The following is a 22,603-nucleotide window of genomic DNA, read 5'->3' on the forward strand; positions in this document are numbered from 1 at the left end:
TTTCGAATAAAAATTCCCTAAATAAATATGAAAAAAGTGTTAAAATTGCTTGCATTATTCTATGATAACAGTAAAAAAAAGGATTTTGTAAATTTATATTTAATTGCCTTGCTATCAAAAGTTTTCAATCAGTCAGGTTTAAACTTTCTTGTTTTGTTTCTGACCTATGAACTGTTAACTCAAAGACCTGTGAACAGGTGGAATAAGCTGTAAGAAAAGCATGTTAATCACATGACCTTTATGAGAAAGCAAGGTCATAGTAGAGTTATATTCACTGGAGTATATCTTGTATGAAACTTCATTTATAACAAACCAGTTGTCCGACTAGTTGCATTCATACAAGCAGTGACAACAGTACTTGTCCAGAAACATCATTATGGGAAGGAATTTGAAATTATGTTTTGCTGTTCCTTTATTCTTCATACTTTTGAGTGAGTAAATATGTAATATGTATATTTTTTTACAAATCTTAAAGAGTTTTCACATTGGTTTATGTTTTTTTTTAAATATATATTACTATGCTTATCTATAGTGATTAGAACCATATGGGGAATAAAATGAAAAAAAGCTTTGTCTTCACAAATTATAGTGAACCACCATGCAAGTTTTATGGTTTCACATTTGAGGAATTTTGACATTTATTTACTGGAATCCCTCTCGTGTATAAAAGAAAAAAGTTCATTGCATATATATTTACCTGTTTAAGGTAAATAACTAAAAAAAAAAAAAAAGAAAATCATTTACCGACACTTTTTAAAATCATCTTAGAGAGTTGTAAACTTTAAGAGCAATTCATTAATATGTTTGACATTTCCAAGGTGCATAACTTGTTAAAATTATAAGATCAGCAATTATTTTCAAAATATTCCATGAATTGCTGATGAATTTGATAAAAATCTGGCAAAAATTGTACATGCTTACAATGCATATTTCCATGTAGTTAATACTTCGAAGGGACATAACACTTTAAAAAAATATGATCAAGACCAGACAAGACATAGCTTATATAAACCAACCAAATAAGTTTCATAAAAATTTGGAAATAATGTACACATAAGAGCAATAACATTGCAATATTTCAAATAATTAATATTTCTAAGGGGCAGAACTCTCATAAAATTATTGATTAGCACTGATTTCTAACTCATCAAAGACATTGATGATATAAAGTTTCATAAAAATTTGGCAATAATTAAATACGTTAGAGCTTGTTAGCACTTACACTGCAATTTTCCATATAATAAATGTTTCTAAGGAGTATAACTTTTTAAAAACTCATTGATCGACAATGATTTTTGAATTCATACTAAATATTGTTGATATAAACCTATGATGTAAGTTTAATAAAAATCTGGCAAGAATTGTCCATGTGAGAATTCTAACGAGACAGTAAAAAGTACCTGCCCAGCATTTCTATGTCCCCTGCAATGTTTTGTGTGGGGGGCAAAAATTTAAGTCATGTTGATCAAGATTTCAATGAAATTCATGTTTAAAACATGGAACAACAGAAGAAATGTCTTTCCTCTATATATTGTAGTTGCTAAGATAAAGACCACAAAACACATAATGTGTGCCATTTTAGAAAAACAGTTTAAGTGACCTATTGTCCAATTTTTACACAATTCAAAAGGGACTTTCATTTTATAGAAATAAAGACTGCATAAAAATAATATAAAAATTGGTTGAGGCATGAAAGCGCTGACAATTCACAGAGAGACAGACAGATTGATTATTACTATAGGGTACCACAGAAGACACTAGTTAGATTAAATAAATCAATAGAGAGGAACTTCAGATTTAATAACCTCTAGCTTCTTCTTATATGATAATGACCCAAAACTTACTTCAACAGCTGTATTGAAGATTGACAGTGATTAAAACTAGAGGCTCTAAAGAGCCTGTGTCGCTCACCTTGGTCTATGTGAATATTAAACAAAGGAAGCAGATGGATTCATGACAAAATTGTGTTTTGGTGATGGTGATGTGTTTGTACATCTTACTTTACTGAACATTCTTGCTACTTACAATTATCTCTATTCTTGCTACTTACAATTATCTCTATTCTTGCTACTTACAATTATCTCTATTCTTGCTACTTACAATTATCTCTATTCTTGCTACTTACAATTATCTCTATCTATAATGAACTTGGCCCAGTAGTTTCAGTGGAAAATGTTAGTTAAAATTTACAAATTTTATGAAAATTGTTAAAAATTGACTATAAAGGACAATAACTTCTAAGGGGGTAATTGACCATTTCCGTCATGTTGACTTATTTGTAAATCTTACTTTGCTTAACATTATTTATGTTTTCCTGTTTATCTCTATCTATAATAATTTTCAAGATAATAACCAAAAACAGCAAAATTTCCTTAAAATTACCAATTCAGGGGCAGCAACCCAACAACATGTTGTCAGATTCATCTGAAAATTTCAGGGCAGATAGATCTTGACCTGATAAACAAGTATACCCGATGTCAGATTTGCTCTAAAGGCTGCGGTTTCAGAGTTATAAGCCAAAATCTACATTTCACCCCTATGTTCTATTTTTAGCCATGGCGGCTATCTTGGTTGGTTGGCCAGGTCACGGGACACAATTTTTAAACAATATACCCCAATGATGATTGTGGCCAAGTTTGGTTTAATTTGGCCCAGTAGTTTCAGAGAAGAAGATTTTTGTAAAAGATAACTAAGATTTACGAAAAATGGTTAAAAATTGACTATAAAGGGCAATAACTCCTAAAGAAATCAACAGTTCATTTTGGCCTTGGTGACTTATTTGTAGATCTTACTTTGCTGAACATTTTTGCTGTTTACAGTTTATCTCTATCTATAATAATATTCAAGATAATAACCAAAAACAGCAAAATGTCCTTAAAATTACCAATTCAGGGCAGCAACCTATCAAATGGTTGTCCAATTCATCTCAAAATTTCAGGGCAGATAGATCTTGACCTGATAAACAATTTTACCTCATGTCAGATTTGCTCTAAATGCTTTGGTTTTTGAGTTATAAGCCAAAAACTGCATTTTACCCCTATGTTCTATTTTTAGCTATGGCGGCCATCTTGGTTGGTTGGCCGGGTCACCGGACACAATTTTTAAACTAGATACCCCAATGATGATTGTGGCCAAGTTTGGTAAAAATTGGCCCAGTAGTTTCAGAGCAGAAGATTTTTGTAAAAGCTAACGCCGGACGACGGACGCCAAGTGATGAGAAAAGCTCACTTGGCCCTTTGGGCCAGGTGAGCTAAAAATGGAGGACATATATAATTTTTTTCTCTCTAAATCTTCTTATTGTAAAATCATATAGAAAAGAAAAAGAAAATGTGTATGAGGATTTGAGTATCCCCCTCAAGTTTTGCAGTGCTTAAAAGGTTATTGACTCACTGCCCACTGTCTGCTAGTTTTGGTTCTTAGCATTGCTTATGAGTTTCATAACATTTGGATAAGGTGATCTTCAGTACGGTACAGAAAATAAAACAGACACAGATAGACGGTCAAGAGAAATACCAAATGCACACTTTGCCTACCATAAAGGGCATAAAAATAAGCTGAATTTTTACTGGGAAAGCCACATTTTTTAAAAATGTTGCTTACTTTACCACTTTGTTCTATACATAGTAATAATAGTTTTTGATTGGCTGGTGGAGACAAAATGTTAAAAAGACTCCTATTGATAAAAGAGAGGCGAAAGATACCAAAGGGCATTCAAACTCGAATTCGGAAATAGGTGAATTTGGTCGTAATTAGCCCAAAATTTGGTTTATTCAGATGCCATGTGATGAGAAATTTGACACTTTGTTCAGTGAGTGAATAAAGTTAAATACACCTGTACAAAAACAAAAACATGTAAAAATAGATGTTTTTTAGTGACAATCTAATTCCATTCCAGATTTACTTATTCCTGGTGAAGCTCAGAATGAAACGGAGGCAACTGAATTCAAAGTAGGACCAAATGGTTTTCCTGATAGATTTAATCCAGATAAAGAAACTGTAGCACCACAACAAAATGATCCAACTGAAATTAATCCAGAAAAGGAAACTACAGTACAACAAAATGAACCAACTGAATTTAAAGTGGGATCACGTGGTTTGCCTGAAGGAGTTAACCCAGAAAATGAAACTACAGTACAACAAAATGAACCTACTGAATTTAAAGTGGGATCACATGGTTTCCCAGAAGGATCTAAACCAGACAATCTTCCTGTAGTTTAACAACAAAATGAAACAATTGAATTCCAAGCTGGACCCCATAGTTTTCCTGGTGAATTTAATCCAGGCACAAAAAATTAGGGTGCTGAAATAAACGAAATTTACCAAAAAACTACAACCTATATGAGAGAACCATAAGACAAAGAAATTCTATAGAACATATTAAAGGAAATATTGATGTATTCACAATACAGTAATGTTTTGCTGTTTGTTGAAGATTAAATTTTAGCTTTTTTTTAAAAACTATTTTGTTAATAGTTACTTTCCACTTATATATTGAATTCAAACTATTATCTATAAAATCTGTTATCCTCAATTCAAATCTATAACTTTAACTTGAGTAGAAAAAGTGTAACAGGCATATCTTTATGTTCTTCATTGTTTGGAGACTTTGGTGTTAATTTCATATCTTTGATTGTTTCTAAAAATGTTACTCCCAGATCACTTGAATGATAAAGATTATGATTTGATTTGTGTAACAAAACTAGAGGCTCTAAAGAGCCTGTGTCGCTCACCTTGGTCTATGTGCATATTAAACAAAGGACACAAATGGATTCATGACAAAATTGTATTTTGGTGATGGTGATGTGTTTGAAGTTCTTACTTTACTGAACGATTTTGCTTCTTACAATTATATCTATCATGAACTTTGCCCATTAGTAACAGAGAACTATATTTGGTAAAAATTTACATAAATTTACCAAATTAATGAAAATTGTTAAAAATTGACTATAAAGGGCAATAACTCCTTAAGGGGTCAATTGACCATTTAGGTCATGTTGACTTATTTGTAGATCTTACTTTGCTGAACATTATTGCTGTTTACAGTTTATCGCTATCTATAATAGTATTCAAGATAACCAAAAACGGCAAAATTTCTTTAAAAATTACCAATTGGAGGGCAGCAACCCAACAACCAGTTGTCCAATTCATCTGAAAAATTCAGGGCAGATAGATATTGACTTGATTAACAATTTAACTTCTTGTCAGATTTGCTCTAGATGATTTGGTTTCATAGTTATAAGCCAAAAACTGCATTTTACCCCTATGTTCTATTTTTAGCCGTGGCGGCCATCTTGGTTGAATGGCCAGGTCATCGGACACATTTTTCAAACTAGATACCCCAAAGATGATTGTGGCCTAGTAGTTTCAGTGGAGATTTTGTAAAAGATTACTTAGATTTATGAAAAATGGTTAAAGATTGACTATAAAGGGCAATAACTCCTAAAGGGGTCAACTGACCATTTTGGTCATGTTGACTTATTTGTAGATCTTACTTTGCTGAACATTATTGCTGTTTACAATTTATCTCTATCTATAATAATATTCAAGATAATAACCAAAAACAGCAAAATTTCCTCAAAATTACCAATTCAGGGGCAGCAACCCAACAACCGATTGACCGATTCATCTGAAAATTTCAGGGCAGATAGATCTTGACCTGATAAACATTTTTATCCCATGTCAGATTTCCTCAAAATGCTTTGGTTTTTGAGTTATAAGCCAAAAACTGCATTTTACCCCTATGTTCTATTTTTAGCGGTGGCGGCCATCTTGGTTGGTTGACCAGGTCACGCCACACATTTTTTTAACTAGATACCCCAAAGATGATTGTGGCCAAGTTTGGATTAATTTGGCCCAGTAGTTTCAGAGGAGAAGATTTTTGTAAAAGATTACTTTAATTTACGAAAAATGGTTAAAAATTGACTATAAAGGGCAATAACTCCTAAACGGGTCAAATGACCATTTTGGTCATGTTGACTTATTTGTAGATCTTACTTTGTTGAACATTATTGCTGTTTACAGTTTATCTCTATCTATAATAATATTCAAGATAATAACCAAAAACAGCAAAATTTCCTCAAAATTACCAATTCAGGGGCAGCAACCCAACAACCGATTGACCGATTCATCTGAAAATTTCAGGGCAGATAGATCTTGACCTAATAAACATTTTTATCCCAGTCAGATTTCCTCAAAATGCTTTGGTTTTTGAGTTATAAGCCAAAAACTGCATTTTACCCCTTTGTTCTATTTTTAGCCGTGGCGGCCATCTTGGTTGGTTGACCAGGTCACGCCACACATTTTTTAAACTAGATACCCCAAAGATGATTGTGGCCAAGTTTGGATTAATTTGGCCCAGTAGTTTCAGAGGAGAAGATTTTTGTAAAAGATTACTTTAATTTACGAAAAATGGTTAAAAATTGACTATAAAGGGCAATAACTCCTAAACGGGTCAACTGACCATTTTGGTCATGTTGACTTATTTGTAGATCTTACTTTGCTGAACATTATTGCTGTTTACAGTTTATCTCTATCTATAATAATATTCAAGATAATAACCAAAAACAGCAAAATTTCCTCAAAATTACCAATTCAGGGGCAGCAACCCAACAACCGATTGACCGATTCATCTGAAAATTTCAGGGCAGATAGATCTTGACCTAATAAACATTTTTATCCCATGTCAGATTTCCTCAAAATGCTTTGGTTTTTGAGTTATAAGCCAAAAACTGCATTTTACCCCTTTGTTCTATTTTTAGCCGTGGCGGCCATCTTGGTTGGTTGACCAGGTCACGCCACACATTTTTTAAACTAGATACCCCAAAGATGATTGTGGCCAAGTTTGGATTAATTTGGCCCAGTAGTTTCAGAGGAGAAGATTTTTGTAAAAGATTACTTTAATTTACGAAAAATGGTTAAAAATTGACTATAAAGGGCAATAACTCCTAAACGGGTCAACTGACCATTTTGGTCATGTTGACTTATTTGTAGATCTTACTTTGCTGAACATTATTGCTGTTTACAGTTTATCTCTATCTATAATAATATTCAAGATAATAACCAAAAACAGCAAAATTTCCTCAAAATTACCAATTCAGGGGCAGCAACCCAACAACCGATTGACCGATTCATCTGAAAATTTCAGGGCAGATAGATCTTGACCTGATAAACATTTTTACCCCATGTCAGATTTGCTCTAAATGCTTTGGTTTTTGAGTTATAAGCCAAAAACTGCATTTTACCCCTATGTTCTATTTTTAGCCGTGGCGGCCATCTTGGTTGGTTGACCGGGTCACGCCACACATTTTTTAAACTAGATACCCCAATGATGATTGTGGCCAAGTTTGGTTTGATTTGGCTCAGTAGTTTCAGAGGAGAAGATTTTTGTAAAAGTTAACGACGACGGACGACGACGGACGACGACGGACGACGACGACGACGACGGACGCCGGACGCAAAGTGATGGGAATAGCTCACTTGGCCCTTCGGGCCAGGTGAGCTAAAAATTAAGGGGATAAAAACTAGGTACTCTCAAGAGCTTGTGTCGCTCATCTGAGTCTACTTTGGTGTTGGAAATCATGTAAAAATAGGGCCAACATTAAAAATATCTTTGTTTCCCCTCTCCCGACTGAAGTTGTCAGGGTATGGGTAGGTAGGTAGGTAGGCAAATTATTTAATTTTATTTCTTGATATAATTTTTCTATATTGAATTTGTACAAAATTCAAAGAATAAATTTTTTCAATAGAAGTGAACATAATTCAGTTATGTTCAGTTACACCTGGATCATGCAGCTTGGTCAATTGATTCCGATACAAAAGATTTGTATGTTTTTTCTAGTTCTAGAAAAAACAAGCCTTCCCTTCTTCATATTTTATTGTTCCTAGAATACTTTAAGTATTTATAAATTCTTCTGATGCAATAATCAACGTTAAAACGTGCCCTTTTGTAAATTTCATGCCATAAATTGAAAAATAAAAACACATTTAAACAATTTTTTTTTACACCAAAAATCAGGGAATACACGTATCCCACATTTACTGACTTTTGCCCAACCTGTTCGAAGACAAAGTGATTGATTTCATAGCACGATTCAGACAAATTTTTACTCAAAGATTGTATCCTTTAAATAGGATCAGAGGTTATAGACAAAGCCAATCAAGGTGCACTCAGTGGGTTGAAAGATGCTTTTTATTTTTTATTTTAAAAGATCACCCTTCCACACAACACATGTGGCAAGGCATTATGTTTGTTTTCCTTGATTCCGACTCATATAGACGCTTCAATGCAAAAATGCCTTGATTTAAAATGCTTGTTGACTACAGCACCGGAAAGGTATCACAAAAAACGAACGCTTGTTGACTATGGCATAGGAAAGATATCACCAAAAAAACAACATAGCAAAAATAAAATTTTGGACAATGGCCAATAAAATTTTTTGAGTTGCGGTGATATTACCGGGTTGGTCGGGGGAGGGGAAACAAACAATATTTTATTTTTGGCCTAGATAAAAATCATAACAGTTACCTAAATAATGATTATTGCCCCTGTAATTGAATGAACAAGAATATGTCTAAAGTACATGAATGCCCCACTCGCATTATCATTTTCTATGTTCAGTGGACTGTTAATTTGGGGTCAAAAGTCTAATTTGGCTTTTAAATTAGAAAGATCATGTCATAAGCAACAAGTGTACTAAGTTTCAAGTTGATTGGGACTTCAGCTTCATCAAAAACTACCTTGACCAAAAACTTTAACCTGAAGCGGGACTGACGGATGAACGGACGCACAGACAGACCAGAAAACATAATGCCCCTCTAGTAGGCTCTACTATCATAGGTGGGGCATAAAAATCCTTGTGAACAGTAAAACAAAGAAGCTGTTGGCCATTTTGGATGATGGATAAGCTTCAAAGTAACAACAGTTGGTCAACACCTCATAAGGAATATTCATGCCATGTTTTGGTTTCATTCCATTTAGTGGTTCTCTAAAAAAAAACATTTGTATGTATTTCCCATAGGGTCCTATGTTAAACTAAGTCCCCTACTGGTGGCCATCTTGGATGATGGATCTGCTTCAAAGAAACAAAACTTAGTCAGCACCACATAAGGAACATTCATACTATGTATGGTGCCATTCCATTCAGTGCTTCTCTAGAATAAGTTCAAAATGTAAAAATTTATTGACAACAAGGACAGACAAATGACACCAAGTAATGAGAATAGGTCACATGGCCCTTCAGACCTTGTAAGCAAAAAATAAAATTTGCGGTGCACAACTGTAATGAAAATTAAATTAATAAGTTCTAGACACCATTGAACTATTTTTCCTTGTGAACTTGTGGATAAATGGAAGCGTAAGAGTAAGCAAGACAATATAAATAATCGTTTAAATTCAAAAAGATGGACCAAAATCAATACTCCAGAGTATGTTTGTTCTGAATCACAAAACCGATATGATAATCAAAGTGCTTGTAAGCAATGTAGGGTAAAGATCGCTGTATCAGTGAAATTCAATCTATCTCAGTTGCATTGTATAAAGAATGGATTGTAGTTGATTCAACTAAAGTTCTGGACAATGGGAGATAACTCCAATTTTTAAAGATGGCTTTATAGGCTCATTCAATTTTTATCCAAAATGTTTCATAAAAAAATCAGAATATGGGAACAAGTATATATGATTAACTTCTATTACGAAGAAAATTACCTTATATCCTCAATATCCCATTCCCATGAGAGCTTACAGTTATAATATGTCTTAATAGTAAACACATTTCCATATGGATACAAGATAGTACCGTAAGTGCTGCATCTATGATCATTGTATGATGAGTACATCAAATTATTTTTCTTTCACATTTTATAATGACTTACCTGACGAATTACTGATTAAACATTGTAAAAACTTTGTGTTGGTCAAAAAACAAGAAACTAATGGTTCTGTAGCATTCAAAAGCTGTCTTTTTATCTCTTCATTATGGTGGTCCTCAGTCTGATGTCTGTGAATGCTTGGTGGCATCATTCTACAAAGGTTATAAACTTTTCAAAACATTTTTTTATATTTGAAAAAAATAATATCTGCAGTCGCCATATATCATTGATTGGAGTTTTATGCCACTATTAACGATAGTATTTGTTTTATTGGCAAAGGAAGCCAAAGAGCTAGGAGAAAAGCACTGACCTTGGGTAGGAAAACTGACAATCCTAGTCAATTTAGATTTGAGTTGATTCCACCTAGTTGACAGGCTAGTGATATAGAAATTCAACTATTTAAACCACTTGGCCAGTCACAGATTACTCAAATAAATAAATAAATTTACTGTAGTAACTGTACATTTGTGAATATATAAATACTTTAAACACATCTGATCAACATTCTGATAAGTAATCACTGTATTCTCTGACTAGAGTAACTGTACCTTTGTAAATGTATAAGAACTTTATACACATCTGATAAGTAATCACTGTATTTTCTGACTAAAGTAACTGTACCTTTGTAAATGTATAAGTAATGTATACACATCTGATTCACAATCTGATAAGTTATCACTGTACTCTCTGACTAAAGTAACTATACCTTTGTAAATGTATAAGTACTTTATACACATCTGATATGTAATCACTGTATTCTCTGACTAAAGTAACTGTACCTTTGTAAATGTATAAGAACTTTATACACATCTGTTCCACAATCTGATAAGTAATCACTGTATTCTCTGACTAAAGTAACTGTACCTTTGCAAATGTATAAGTACTTTATACACATCTGATAAGTAATCACTGTATTCTCTGACTAAAGTAACTGTACCTTTGTAAATGTATAAGTAATTTATACACATCTGATCCACAATCTGATAAGTAATCACTGTATTCTCTGACTAAAGTAACTGTTATCTTCATCTGGAAACCTAAAATCTTCACAGACTTCTGAAATCCTTTCTCATCACCCTGTGATAATACCTGGTAAAACAATGGGTACATGATAATACTGGTTACAACAATGGCCATATGAATTTCAAATGTCAATGAAGTATATAAATGTGTCTATATTACATGGATGCCCAACCAGCACTATCATTTTCTATGTTCAGTGAAATTGGGGTAAAAACTCTAATTTGGCTTCAAAATTAGATAGATCATATACTAGAGAACATGTGTACCAAGTTTAATTTGACTGGACTTCAATTTCAACAAAAACGACCTTGACCAAAAAGTTTAAACTAAAGCGGGACAGAAGGATGAAAGGACAGATGAAAGAGCTGATACACAGCTTGAAAAACATAATGCCGCTAAGTGGGGCATAAAAATAACAAAATACAGTTGACTCTCGTTATCTCGAAGTCAGCCGGACCAGAGAAATATTTTGAGATACACGTAGTTCGACTCAAACGAAAACCAGAAGTTTGACAGAACAAGGGACACAACTCTTGCTTAGCTTGGTAAAGCTAAAATAAATCTGGGTGAATATGGGAAGGGGATTGATATTCTGGTATCAGATCGATGTATTTGTATGTCATGGTCTTTCATTATTATAACATTATTTTTACTTATTCAATTGTTTCAGTTACAATTTTTTCCTATGGCTTTTATCCGAGAGAGTAATTTCCAGGTCTTTATAGTTGACAAAATTGTTTTTCTCAGATACAAGGATTTTTAGAAAATTTATATTTCTCTTCATTTTGTTTTATCTCACTCTTTCTTTTCAAAAGAAAATACAACAAGATTAAGGACGCTGATTGAGTATTTTTGAGGTGATCATCAACGGCAGTAATAATCCTTACTTTATACACCCCAAGCTAATTAGTGTAAATCACAATTAATTGTTTTGTAAACATTTTAAATACTTTTTCATGAACATTAACAATATATTACTAATTATTTATAAAAATTCTATAGAAGATAATCTTAGGTAAACACTTGTGAAAATAGCATGTCATAAATCAATACAGTGTTCAGTGACTGGAAATTTAATTACAGGTGTATTGTCAGATTAACTCTTCAATCCATTTAAATGCCGGAGGTCATGTTTTGGCATATGTGTATTAGTTCGAGATAAATAATGAATTTTGAATGCTTTTGTTTCCTTGTAATTGTAAATTTAGTTTGACTCAACGAAGTTTCGACTCATCCAATTTCTACTCATCAGGAGTCGAATTACATACATTTATATGGAACAAAGTTCTGGACCACATGAAAACTTCGACTCATCCCAAATTTCGAGTCAACCAAGTTCGAGACAATAAGAGTTAACTGTACATCCCTTGTGATACTCAAGTCAAATTTCTTCATGTAATATCTTATGTCTTATGTTTCACTAAAATCTAACTAGGTGTTAGGCATTCAAGATTCAAGAACTGGTAATAAAATTTGCAGACAAATAAATATGTTTTTTTTTCTTCAGAAAACACACCACATCACTATTGTGAGATTAACAGTACTAGACATATTTTATCTTGTTTATGTCCAGAAGTGGGCAGGGATTAATTGAGTATTGGTGTTTAATGCCACTTTCAGCAAATTGGCTATATCATGGCAATCAGTCTTTATCAGAAGAGGAACCAGAAGTGCCTGTAGAGAATGACCAACCATCTGCAGGAAAACTGATAATACTAGTCAATAGTAAATAGAGTCATCTTTGCTAGCCAAGGGTTACGATCCAGTCCCCTCCTCTTCATTTGTGATTACAATGCTGCACCATCTGCTGGTAGATAAAGTCACGCCCATTCTGACTACATCATTTTTGACTAATGGCAGCACTTGAACTCCCTTCAATTATACGTTGACATTCCAACATTTGCTTGAGAAATAATAAGTTGATTTTGAACTTTGAAATTGTAACTACATATTGTCATATGTTTTGGGGTCAAAACTTGTTGCACAATCAACATGTTGCAATTGTTTATTTTCATTTCTATATTTACAAGTGCACTTTTTGATTTGATACAGCCAGTTCCAACTACCACCAATGGAAATCATTACCTAGTGGATCTGAAATTCTACCTTAATCTGCCAAAGATAGAGAGGAGGGGACAGGATTGTACCCTTGGCTAAGATGCAACAGAGTAGGAATAAACTTACCATTCCTTCCTCGTCTACATGTGGTAATAGCTGGAACAGGTAAGTATACCCATTACTTATCTCAGAACACAGGTACTGTATCATCTTGTCTACATCCAGGTGATGTCTTAATAATTCTTTCTTCTGAACTGCATGTCTACAATATTAAATATTGATGAATATTAAATTTATGTAGGGTAGATCGACAGTTTAAATTTATATCAGAAAGATATGTTTCCATTCAAAACTAGAAGTGTCAGAATGACACAAATGGCTCTGAGATCTTATTATACATTTTTCAGTCAGATTTTTTGTTTGAGAAGAACTAATTCTTGGTTTCCTGACATTTTTTAACTAGCACTCACCTTGGTCTATGTGCAAGAAGCAAATAAAACAAAGGACACAAATTATAGGAGAGAATAGAATGCATGATTAAATTGTGTTTTGGTGACTGAACATTCTTGCTGTTTACAATTTTCTCTATCTATAATGAACTTAGCTCAGAAGTATCAAAGGAAAACATCTTGTTTACAAAAATTTACATAATTTAAGAAAATTGTTTAAAATTTTCTATAAAGAGCAATAACTCCTTAATTGATAGTTTTGGTATAGTTGACTTATTAGAAGATCTTACTGTGCTATACATAATTGCTGTTTACAGTTTATATCTATCTAAGATAAAATTGAAGATATGAACCAAAAACTGCAAAATGTTCTTAAAATTCCAATTCAGGGGCAGAAACCTAACAACAGGTTGTCTGATTTGTCTAAAAATTTCAGGGCAGTTAGATCTTGACCTTATGAACAATTTTACTACAAACAGATTTGCTCTTAATGCTTTGGTTTCAGATATATTAGCCAAAAACTGCGTTTAATCCATATGTACTATTTTTAGCCATGTTGGCCATCTCGGTTGGTGGACAGGCTCATCAAACACATTTTTAAAACTAGATACCCCAAAAAATGATTGTGGCCAAGTTTGGTTAAATGTGTCCAAGTAGTTTCAGAGGAGAAGATTTTTTTAAAAGATGACTAAAAATTTAGAAAAATTGTTAAAAATTTACTATAAAGGGCAATAACTCTTTAAAGAGTCAACTGACAATTTTGGTCTTGTTGACTTATTTGTAGATCTTACTTTGATGAACATTATTGCTGTACAGTTTATTTAGATATCTATAAAATTATTCAAAATATTAACCAAAAACTAGAAAAGTTTCCTTAAAATTACTAATTCTGACAAGGGCAGCAACCCAACAACAGGTTGTCCAATTTGTTATAAAATTTCATTGCAGATAGATCTTGACCTGACTAACAATTTAACCCCTTGTCAGATTTGCTCTAAATACTTTGGTTTCAGAGATATAAGCCAAAATCTACATTTTACCCCTATGTTCTATTTCTAGCCATTTCAGCCATCTTAGTTAGTTGGCCGGGTCATCAGACACATTTTTTAAACTAGATACCACAATGATGATTGTGGCCAAGTTCTGTTAAATTTGACCCAGTAAGTCAGAAGAGAAGATTTTTGCAAAAGAATACTAAAATTTTAGAAAAATGGTTAAAAATTGACTATAAAGGGCAATAACTCCTTATGGGGTCAACTGACAATTTTGGTCATGTTGACTTATTTGTAAATCTTACTTTGATGAACATTATTGCTGTTTTACAGTTTATCTCTCTATAATATTATTCAAAATAATAACCAAAAACTACAAAATTTCCTTTAAATAACTTATTGAGGGGCAGCACCCAAACAACAGATTTGTTTTAAAATTCCGGGGCAGATAGATTTTTACCCCTTGTCAAATTTGCTCAATATGCTTTGGTTTCAGAGATATTAGCCAAAATCTACATTTTACCCCCATATTTTTAGCCATGGTGGCAGTCTTGGTTGGTTGGCCAGGTCATCGAGCCCATTTTTTAAACTAGATACCCACCCCAATGATGATTGTGGCCAAGTTTGATTAAATTGGGCCAGTAGTTTCAGAGGAGAAGATTTCTGTAAAAGTTTACGGACGACGAACGCAGGATGACGGACCCCAAGTGATAAGAAAAGCTCACTCTGCCCTTTGGGCCAGGTGAGATTAAAAGTGTAAGAACCAATTACTTTTCAGCACTAGCCTGTTAATCCCCCTAAATTTATTAACATTTTGTGCAAAAATTATCTCTCCTAGACAGTCTTCAATTCTGTTTGTGAAATGAATTTTATCAGTGTGGAATAAGCTTCTTTTTAAATTGTTAGTTTTAACAATGAATTCTCAGTTAATGTTTTCTCTTTGAAAAAACAAACAAAAAACAAACAGATACATGAAATTCATATGACATTATCAAATGCACATAAACTCTTCATAACCAATACATGAACTTATTATTGTTAAAAATTTAAGTCTACTGTAGACAGGAAAAGTAACCTAGCAACTCCAGAAATGAAGTCATGGCCATACAACAATGACTGCCATGGCTGACATGGTCTCATCATGAAATACCTCTATACAATTTATGGCTGGTCTACATGTTATTGGGAATGAGATATTGAGGATATATTTAAATTGATTATGCTACTGTCATAGAATAGTGATACTGTAGTCTCCATTACTGTAACTTGAACATCATTACTTATCATTACGGTTTATATCAGGAATTCAAATAAATATGAATTATATAATTACTTGGATATGGCTTTCCATAATGTGACAACCAGTTTAACATCAAGGGAGGTAACTATCTGACAAACTTCAAACAATCCATAGCATACTGTAAAGAGAAAAAAAGGTAATAATATATGTGTATATATATATTAAACAGAATAAACCTCTTCATTATTCATTAAATAGGTAAATGTATTTAAAATAATGAAAATAAAAATAATCTTTTTTCTTGATATACTTTGATGAAAATTCAAATATCTTTTAAAAGACAAATGAAAAGGAGACAACTATAACAACAATCATTTGAAACTTTAAGTGGTTGTTTCTATATGGTTAAGTGTCCCAACAAATTTCTACTTATAACATGTGTACATAAAATGTATAAAATATATGTGCCATTAATAGAAACAGTCATTAAACAAGAATGGGTCCATAGTACACAGATGCCCCACTCGCACAATCATTTTCTATGTTCAGTGGACCGTGAAATTGGGGTCAAAACTTAAATTTGCAATTAAAATTAGAAAGATCATATCATAGGGAACATGTGTACTAAGTTTCAAGTTGATGTAACTTTAACTTCATCAAAAACTACCTTGACCAAAAACTTTAACCTGAACTTCGCACTATCATTTTCTTTGTTCAGTGGACCATGAAATTGGGGTCAAAACTATATTTTGGCATTAAAATTAGAAAGATCATATCATGGGGAACATGTGTACTAAGTTTCAAATTGATTGAACTTCAACTTCTTTAAAAACTACCTTAACCAAAAACTTTAACCTGAGGCGAATGGACCCACAGACGGACGGACGAACGAACGGAGGCACAGACCAGAAAACATAATGCCCCTCTACTATCGTAGGTGGGGCATAAAAAATTAATAGTGAAATCTTTATGCAGTAATTAATTTCCAAAAGAAATAGCTAAAGTATGTCCATCACTCAGATTGAAAGTTAAATTAGCAAGGGCAAAATGTCTATGTCTTGAAAATAATATGTTAGTTTGAATGAATTCTGTTCAGCCATTTTCAGGGAGTTTCAGATTGACAAAAGTGTGATCCCTAAGTGTTGCTACAGCTAGACACGGGTCAGGAAACACAATAACAAACACTTACCACAACAAACACTATCAATATCTTTGTCTGTTACACTTCCATCTACTGTCAATTTATCTATCAAGTTCAGAAAGGCCTATAAAAATATATATGTATGTGAGTTTGACATATTATATATCACCCCTAATTTTGCATGAAGGGGGTGTGTTGCTCTTGCTTAAGTTCTAAGTGTTGCTTATTGTCCTTTTAAATTTTTCCATGTCTGTGTTGTATTTATCTGTAACAGACTTACATCCAATTCATTTGAAATTTGATGGATAGTTGTCTCAATGGAATTCATACCACATCTCCTTATTTTTATATTGTCTAAAATTTGTCATGAAAAACATTTCAATTTCAAAATTTCAGACCCTTTCAATTTTCAGGGCTTAAGAATTTACATGACTGATGGTTTACTAATTTGACAATATCTTACTGTCCATTAAGAGCCAATTACCAATCACTTTTGTGTGGTGCCTCATCTTTTGATATATAGTTTGTCAACATATTTTATAGGAGTAACACGACAGGGGTCACATGTGGAACAGGATCTACTAAACCTTACAGAGGACCTGAAAACACCCCCTGTTTTTGGTTGGGTTTGTGCTGCTCAGCCTCTAGTTTTCTATGTTGTGCTTTGTGAGCTGTTGTTCCTATTTTTGTTGTTTTTTAGTTTTTTTATCCATTGGTTTTGTCATGAACATGAAAGTAAATTTCGTAGTTTTTACATCAAATGAAACACATGACTTCAGTCTTTTCAAATCTGGCAATGCTTTTCATTTTTGGGTTGGAAGTCCATGTTTTCTTTTATTTTTTATAGTCTGACTACAAAAATCATGTGTCAAAATTTGAGTCATTAAAATGATTTTGTTCTCCAATAAAATTATGAAGTTGGTGTATTTATTTGGTGGTTTAATATACTTTTAAACTTTGTTACAAATAAAAAATTTGTAAATTTGTGAAAAAAAATTAATTAATTAATGACTGAATTTTTTTATCAACTGATTTATTGGTCAACAAATGATGATTTAAAAAAAAAACCCAAAAAACAAGTTAAAGAATTCATTGACCTGTTTAGGGTACACAAGAGCAACCTATATTCAGGAATACAATGATACTGTTCTTGCTAAATATAAATCCACAAATAGACTTTTTACACCTATGTTTCCTTGGAAAAGTCCAAGTGTTATGATTAAGTATTAGGTAAATGATACAATATCCTGGTTGTTGGATCAAAACTGACAAAAAGAAAGTATTTCCACATATGTACTCAGATGAACTTCCTTACAGGCTTGGCTAATGGATGCATGCTTAACATTTAGTGTTCAAGTTCAGATAATGCAGATGTTTTACCTTTTGCGTTCAAAATTTCAAACAAAATAAAAAAATCTGAAAGTGCATTTGTTTATGAATATATATCAATGAATTTTTTTTTTCTTTAATGAAAAATTTATAAAACAATATCTTTTTTAGATGAAAATAAGAACGATTAGTATGAGTGCCAATGAGACAACTCTCCATCCAAGTCAGAATGTGTAAAAAGTAAACAATTACATGTATAGGTCAAAGTAATAAGCTTTGGCTCACATCGAACAGCAAGCTATATAGGGCCCTAAAATGACTAGTGTAAAACAATTCAAACAGGAAAAAAAAAAAATCTTTTCCTATGTTGGCTTGTTTCTTTAAATCTCTGTGACATTCAGTTGACATCTATCTATTTGAAAACAAAGTAAGAAATTAAGAAAAAGGATGTTAAGTGATCAAACATGAACTGAGGAATGTAATTTTGTGTTTTACAATACAGTATATTACGGATTACAAATGTGTCGAGGTTTGTGATTGGATAACAACACAGAGATGTCAGTATATATTCAGGAAACTGCCGGGGTATATACGACGTTTTTATCCCCAATTGGAACCTCAAAAACGTCATCATAACACCGGTTACTATGTGACGTAGTCAAAAGCTATCAGACTGTCAGAGGCTCACAGAGGGAAAATAATGACGTGCTTCAGTCAATAATACATTTTTGATACAAAATCACGCATTTTACACTTTTAATACTTAAATTTAATGTTAAAAGTGTTATTATAAATTATTACATACACGATAAAATTATGTTCACAGCAAATTAGAAAATCCTTCACGTATGCCGAACATATCAGGTTGGGTTTTTCAATATATATGTGTTGTCAACAAATATCTGCACTGGAAAATAACATTAAGTCAGGGGTAATCCGTAATATATGTGTAATTCAGGTCTCAGAAAGGGTATATACTGTGACATTCCCGGCTTAGGGCTTATATCCCCTTCGCCTTCGGCTCAGGGGATATAAACTCTAAGCCGGGAATGTCACAGTATATACCCTGTCTGAGACCTGAATAACATACATGACATATAATACAATGAATATATATTTATTAATAAATATACCATTTGTAAGCTGTGGGCCTTCCTGAACAACGCAGACAGAGGTTCTGACACATGAACCAATAATTCTCCATACAGCTCACTGCTTCCCTGTAGCAAAACAAAATTCCATATAGAAATAAATTTAATAATAACAGATATCTCAAGAAAACTTCATGTTTTGGACCATCAGCTTGCTCTTTAGTCTTTAATAACACAATTTATAACCAGTGATAAACAATTTCTTTACAGCTCTTCTATGAAAGCATGCAAAGCAAACCTTTGATCAACTTGCTTGCTATGTTTGTTTGGATGTTTGTAAACAACTGGTAGGTAGTCTATACTGGAATTCGATTGAACAATAAACATAAACTTCATTTCATGTCAATCTATATTGTCCAATCAAAACCCAGTATGTATAAAACAGACTGAAACTCTGTCTAACTATTTTTTGCAAACATCGAAGTAAACATATCAAACAATTTGATCAAAGTTTTGTTATGCATGCTTTTGACCATACTCAGCATAGGTGGATCCAGGGGGGGGGGGGGACCCTGGGGGGGCCCGCCCCCTCTTTTCATGTGAAAAATTTGGTTGATTATATAGGGAATCATTGAAGCATGACTGGATCGCCCCTCTCCCCCCCCCCACATTAGGTCAGTCAGCGGGCCCCCCTTACAAGAAGTTCTGGATCCGCCACTGCTTAGTAAACCTGACAATGATGCAACAATGTTATAGCCACTAACATACATAGGGCCCCATACATATACACTGAATTACAATATTGTGTTTCTGCACATGTTACATTTCCCCCCATGTTCTTTTTTTAGCCATATCTGCCGACTTGGTAGACTGAGTCATACAGGATTATATAGGACACTTTTTTAAAACTAGATACCAAAATGTTTTAGAGAGAAGATTTTTGTAAAAGTTAACAACGATGGCAAGTGATGAGAAAAGCTGACTTGGTCCTGTTGACCAAGATAGCTATCTAAAAGGGTCAACTGGGCATATTTATGTTACCAAGTTCATGCATTTCTTTAAGAAAATGTAAAGTGCAGAGATTTACAGGACACACAGATCAATATTATACTGGTAAAAATATTATAAACCATTATCATTTGGACATTCATAGACAGGTGAAAGATAATGCCTTCCTTTTGATCATCTATTCTAAAATGAACATGTTCAAGTATTAAAATAACTAAATAAGAGAAAATTTACACACTCTGCAAAACAGATAATTATGACTTTTCTCTGCTTCCTTTTACTATCGGATCATTTAATTTTAATTCAAGTGTATACCTCCAGGCTATACAGGTCTAACAATTTAAAAATGTTAAACTTAATATATGTGATCTACATAAACATATATATAATGTTTCAAATAATTTACATATAAATCCTCTAATTTTTATTTTTAACCTAAAAGTTAAAAGAAATGGTTTTGATTTTAATTGTATATTTCTTTAGTGAAACACTATCCTTCTATGTCACACCAGTATATCTGATACAAAAAAAAAAAGATACCATGTATATTCAATTACGTTTTTGTTTATCAATAAAATTGAGAATGGAAATGGGGAATGTGCCAAAGAGACAACAACCCGACCATAGAGCATAAGGTCACCATTGGGTCTTCAATGAATAGATGAGAGATATAAATGTCAATGAAACTTGGGACATAAAAAAATCAAAAGACACCTAGAGATCCCATTACAGCCTTCAACAAAAAATGACTAGAGAATGCCAAGCAGCCTAAAAAAAAATGTGAATAATTCAATAAAGAACATCAAATATATATCCCATCATTGTATTTCATTTTTTTTTCTTTTTGAAAATTCCTTTTTTTCTCTATTTTGAAAAAAATATACAAATTACTTGCAAATATATTATAACTTCTTACTGAATCCCATTATCAATTATAAATTCAAGGTTGGTGAGTGAGCTGGATTTTGTAAAAAATAAAGGTGGATACCCTTTTGAAAGCTGTTGTTTTTGCCAATTTTGTAACCAATCTACACAGAAATAACTTTGAAAAAAGAACTATAGGATATACTATATATGGGGACATTAAAAAATCATATGTCAAGAGAAACTAACAATGCCGTGGTAAAAAAAGTAGACATAGTGTCACATAGAACTTAATGACTGAGCGACCAAAACTCCTTCAAAAACTTGGGGTGATCTCAGTTTCCCCCATAAGGATTAGAAAAGTCCTGCTTCATAAGAGCCACCCAAAGGAAAACATTTATTGCTGTAGAAGTTTATGGGAGGCCAGTCAAAAATTACCAAGATTCTGGGTTTTTTTTTATAAAGTAGTCTTTAAGCAGTAAAATAGAAAGTAGACCACATTTTCTGAAAACTCCTCAACTCAAGTAAAAAGAGGTACTATAGAATCGTAAAGAATGTGTCTGCAGACATGACTGACCCCACTCAGCCTTGTAATTTTCTATGTTAAAAAGAGGTACTATAGAATCGTAAATGACTAATTTTCCTGTGTCGTTCACCTTGATATATGTGCATATTAAACAAAGGACACAGACGTATTCATGACAAAATTGTGTCTTGGTGATGGTGATGTGTTTGTAGATCTTACTTTACTGAACATTCTTGCTACTTACAATTTTCTCTACCTATAATGAACTTGGCCCTTAAGTTACAGAGGAAAATATTTTGTAAAAATTTACAAAAATTTACCAAATTAATGAAAATGGTTAAAAATTGACTATAAAGGGCAATTACTCCTCAAGGGGTCAACTGACCATTTTGGTCATGTTCTCTTTTTTGTGGATCTTACTTTGCTGAACATTATTGCTGTTTACAGTTTATCTCTATCTATAATAGTAATCAAGATAATTATGAACCAAAAACTGCAGAATTTCCTTAAAATTACTATTTTGAGGGCAGCAACCCAACAACAGGTTGTCTGATTTGTCTGAAAATTTGAGGGCAGATAGATCTTGACCTGATTAACAATTTTACCCCGTCAAATTTGCTCTAAACGGTTTGGTTTCAGAGATATAAGCCAAAAACTGCATTTTACCCCTATGTTCTATTTTTAGCCATGGCGCCATGTTGGTTGGCAGGCTGGGTCATCAGATACATTTTTAAACTACTGGTAGATACCATAATACTAATTGTGACCAAGTTTAGTTATATTCGTTGCAGTAGTTTCAGAGAAGATTTTGTAAGATTAAAAAAGTTTGTTAAAAATTTACTATAAAGGACCATAACTCCTTAAGGGGTCGATTGATCATTTTTGTTATGTTGACTTATTTGTAGATCTTACTTTACTGGATATTATTACTATTTTCAGTTTATCTCTATCTATAATAATAATCAAGATAATAAACAAAAACTGCAAAATTTCCTACAAATTACCAATTCAGGGG

General features: G+C 32.8%; 2 protein-coding genes across 5 annotated transcripts in view; one reads left to right on the forward strand and one right to left on the reverse strand.

Moving 5' to 3' along the window:
* Positions 1–22,603, reverse strand: part of LOC139510208 (FIGNL1-interacting regulator of recombination and mitosis-like) — a 70,300-nt gene that overhangs the window by 21,639 nt on the left and 26,058 nt on the right. For all 4 annotated transcript variants that reach the window (XM_071296671.1, XM_071296673.1, XM_071296674.1 and 1 more), the window contains exons 7-12: positions 19,233–19,319; positions 16,819–16,894; positions 15,723–15,807; positions 13,075–13,210; positions 10,805–10,956; positions 9,871–10,019 (exon numbers count right to left, since the gene is read on the reverse strand). In XM_071296671.1, coding sequence (XP_071152772.1) covers positions 9,871–10,019; positions 10,805–10,956; positions 13,075–13,210; positions 15,723–15,807; positions 16,819–16,894; positions 19,233–19,319 — 685 coding nt within the window. The remainder of the gene's footprint in view (positions 1–9,870; positions 10,020–10,804; positions 10,957–13,074; positions 13,211–15,722; positions 15,808–16,818; positions 16,895–19,232; positions 19,320–22,603) is intronic.
* LOC139510220 (uncharacterized) lies at positions 274–4,327 on the forward strand. Its single transcript, XM_071296693.1, has 2 exons — positions 274–431; positions 3,896–4,327. Exons 1-2 carry the CDS (start codon positions 377–379, stop codon positions 4,216–4,218), a joined length of 378 nt encoding a protein of 125 aa, XP_071152794.1. The 5' UTR covers positions 274–376; the 3' UTR covers positions 4,219–4,327.

This window comes from Mytilus edulis, chromosome 2 (genome assembly GCF_963676685.1).
Source record: "Mytilus edulis chromosome 2, xbMytEdul2.2, whole genome shotgun sequence".
In the NCBI taxonomy this organism is placed as follows: Eukaryota; Metazoa; Mollusca; class Bivalvia; order Mytilida; family Mytilidae; genus Mytilus; species Mytilus edulis.

Coding starts and splice junctions, on each gene's coding strand:
- LOC139510220 (XM_071296693.1), top strand. CDS start 377: ATGGGAAGGAATTTGAAATTATGTTTTGCTGTTCCTTTATTCTTCATA. Junction 432..3,895: donor TTTATTCTTCATACTTTTGA/GTGAGTAAATAT, acceptor ATTCCATTCCAG/ATTTACTTATTCCTGGTGAA.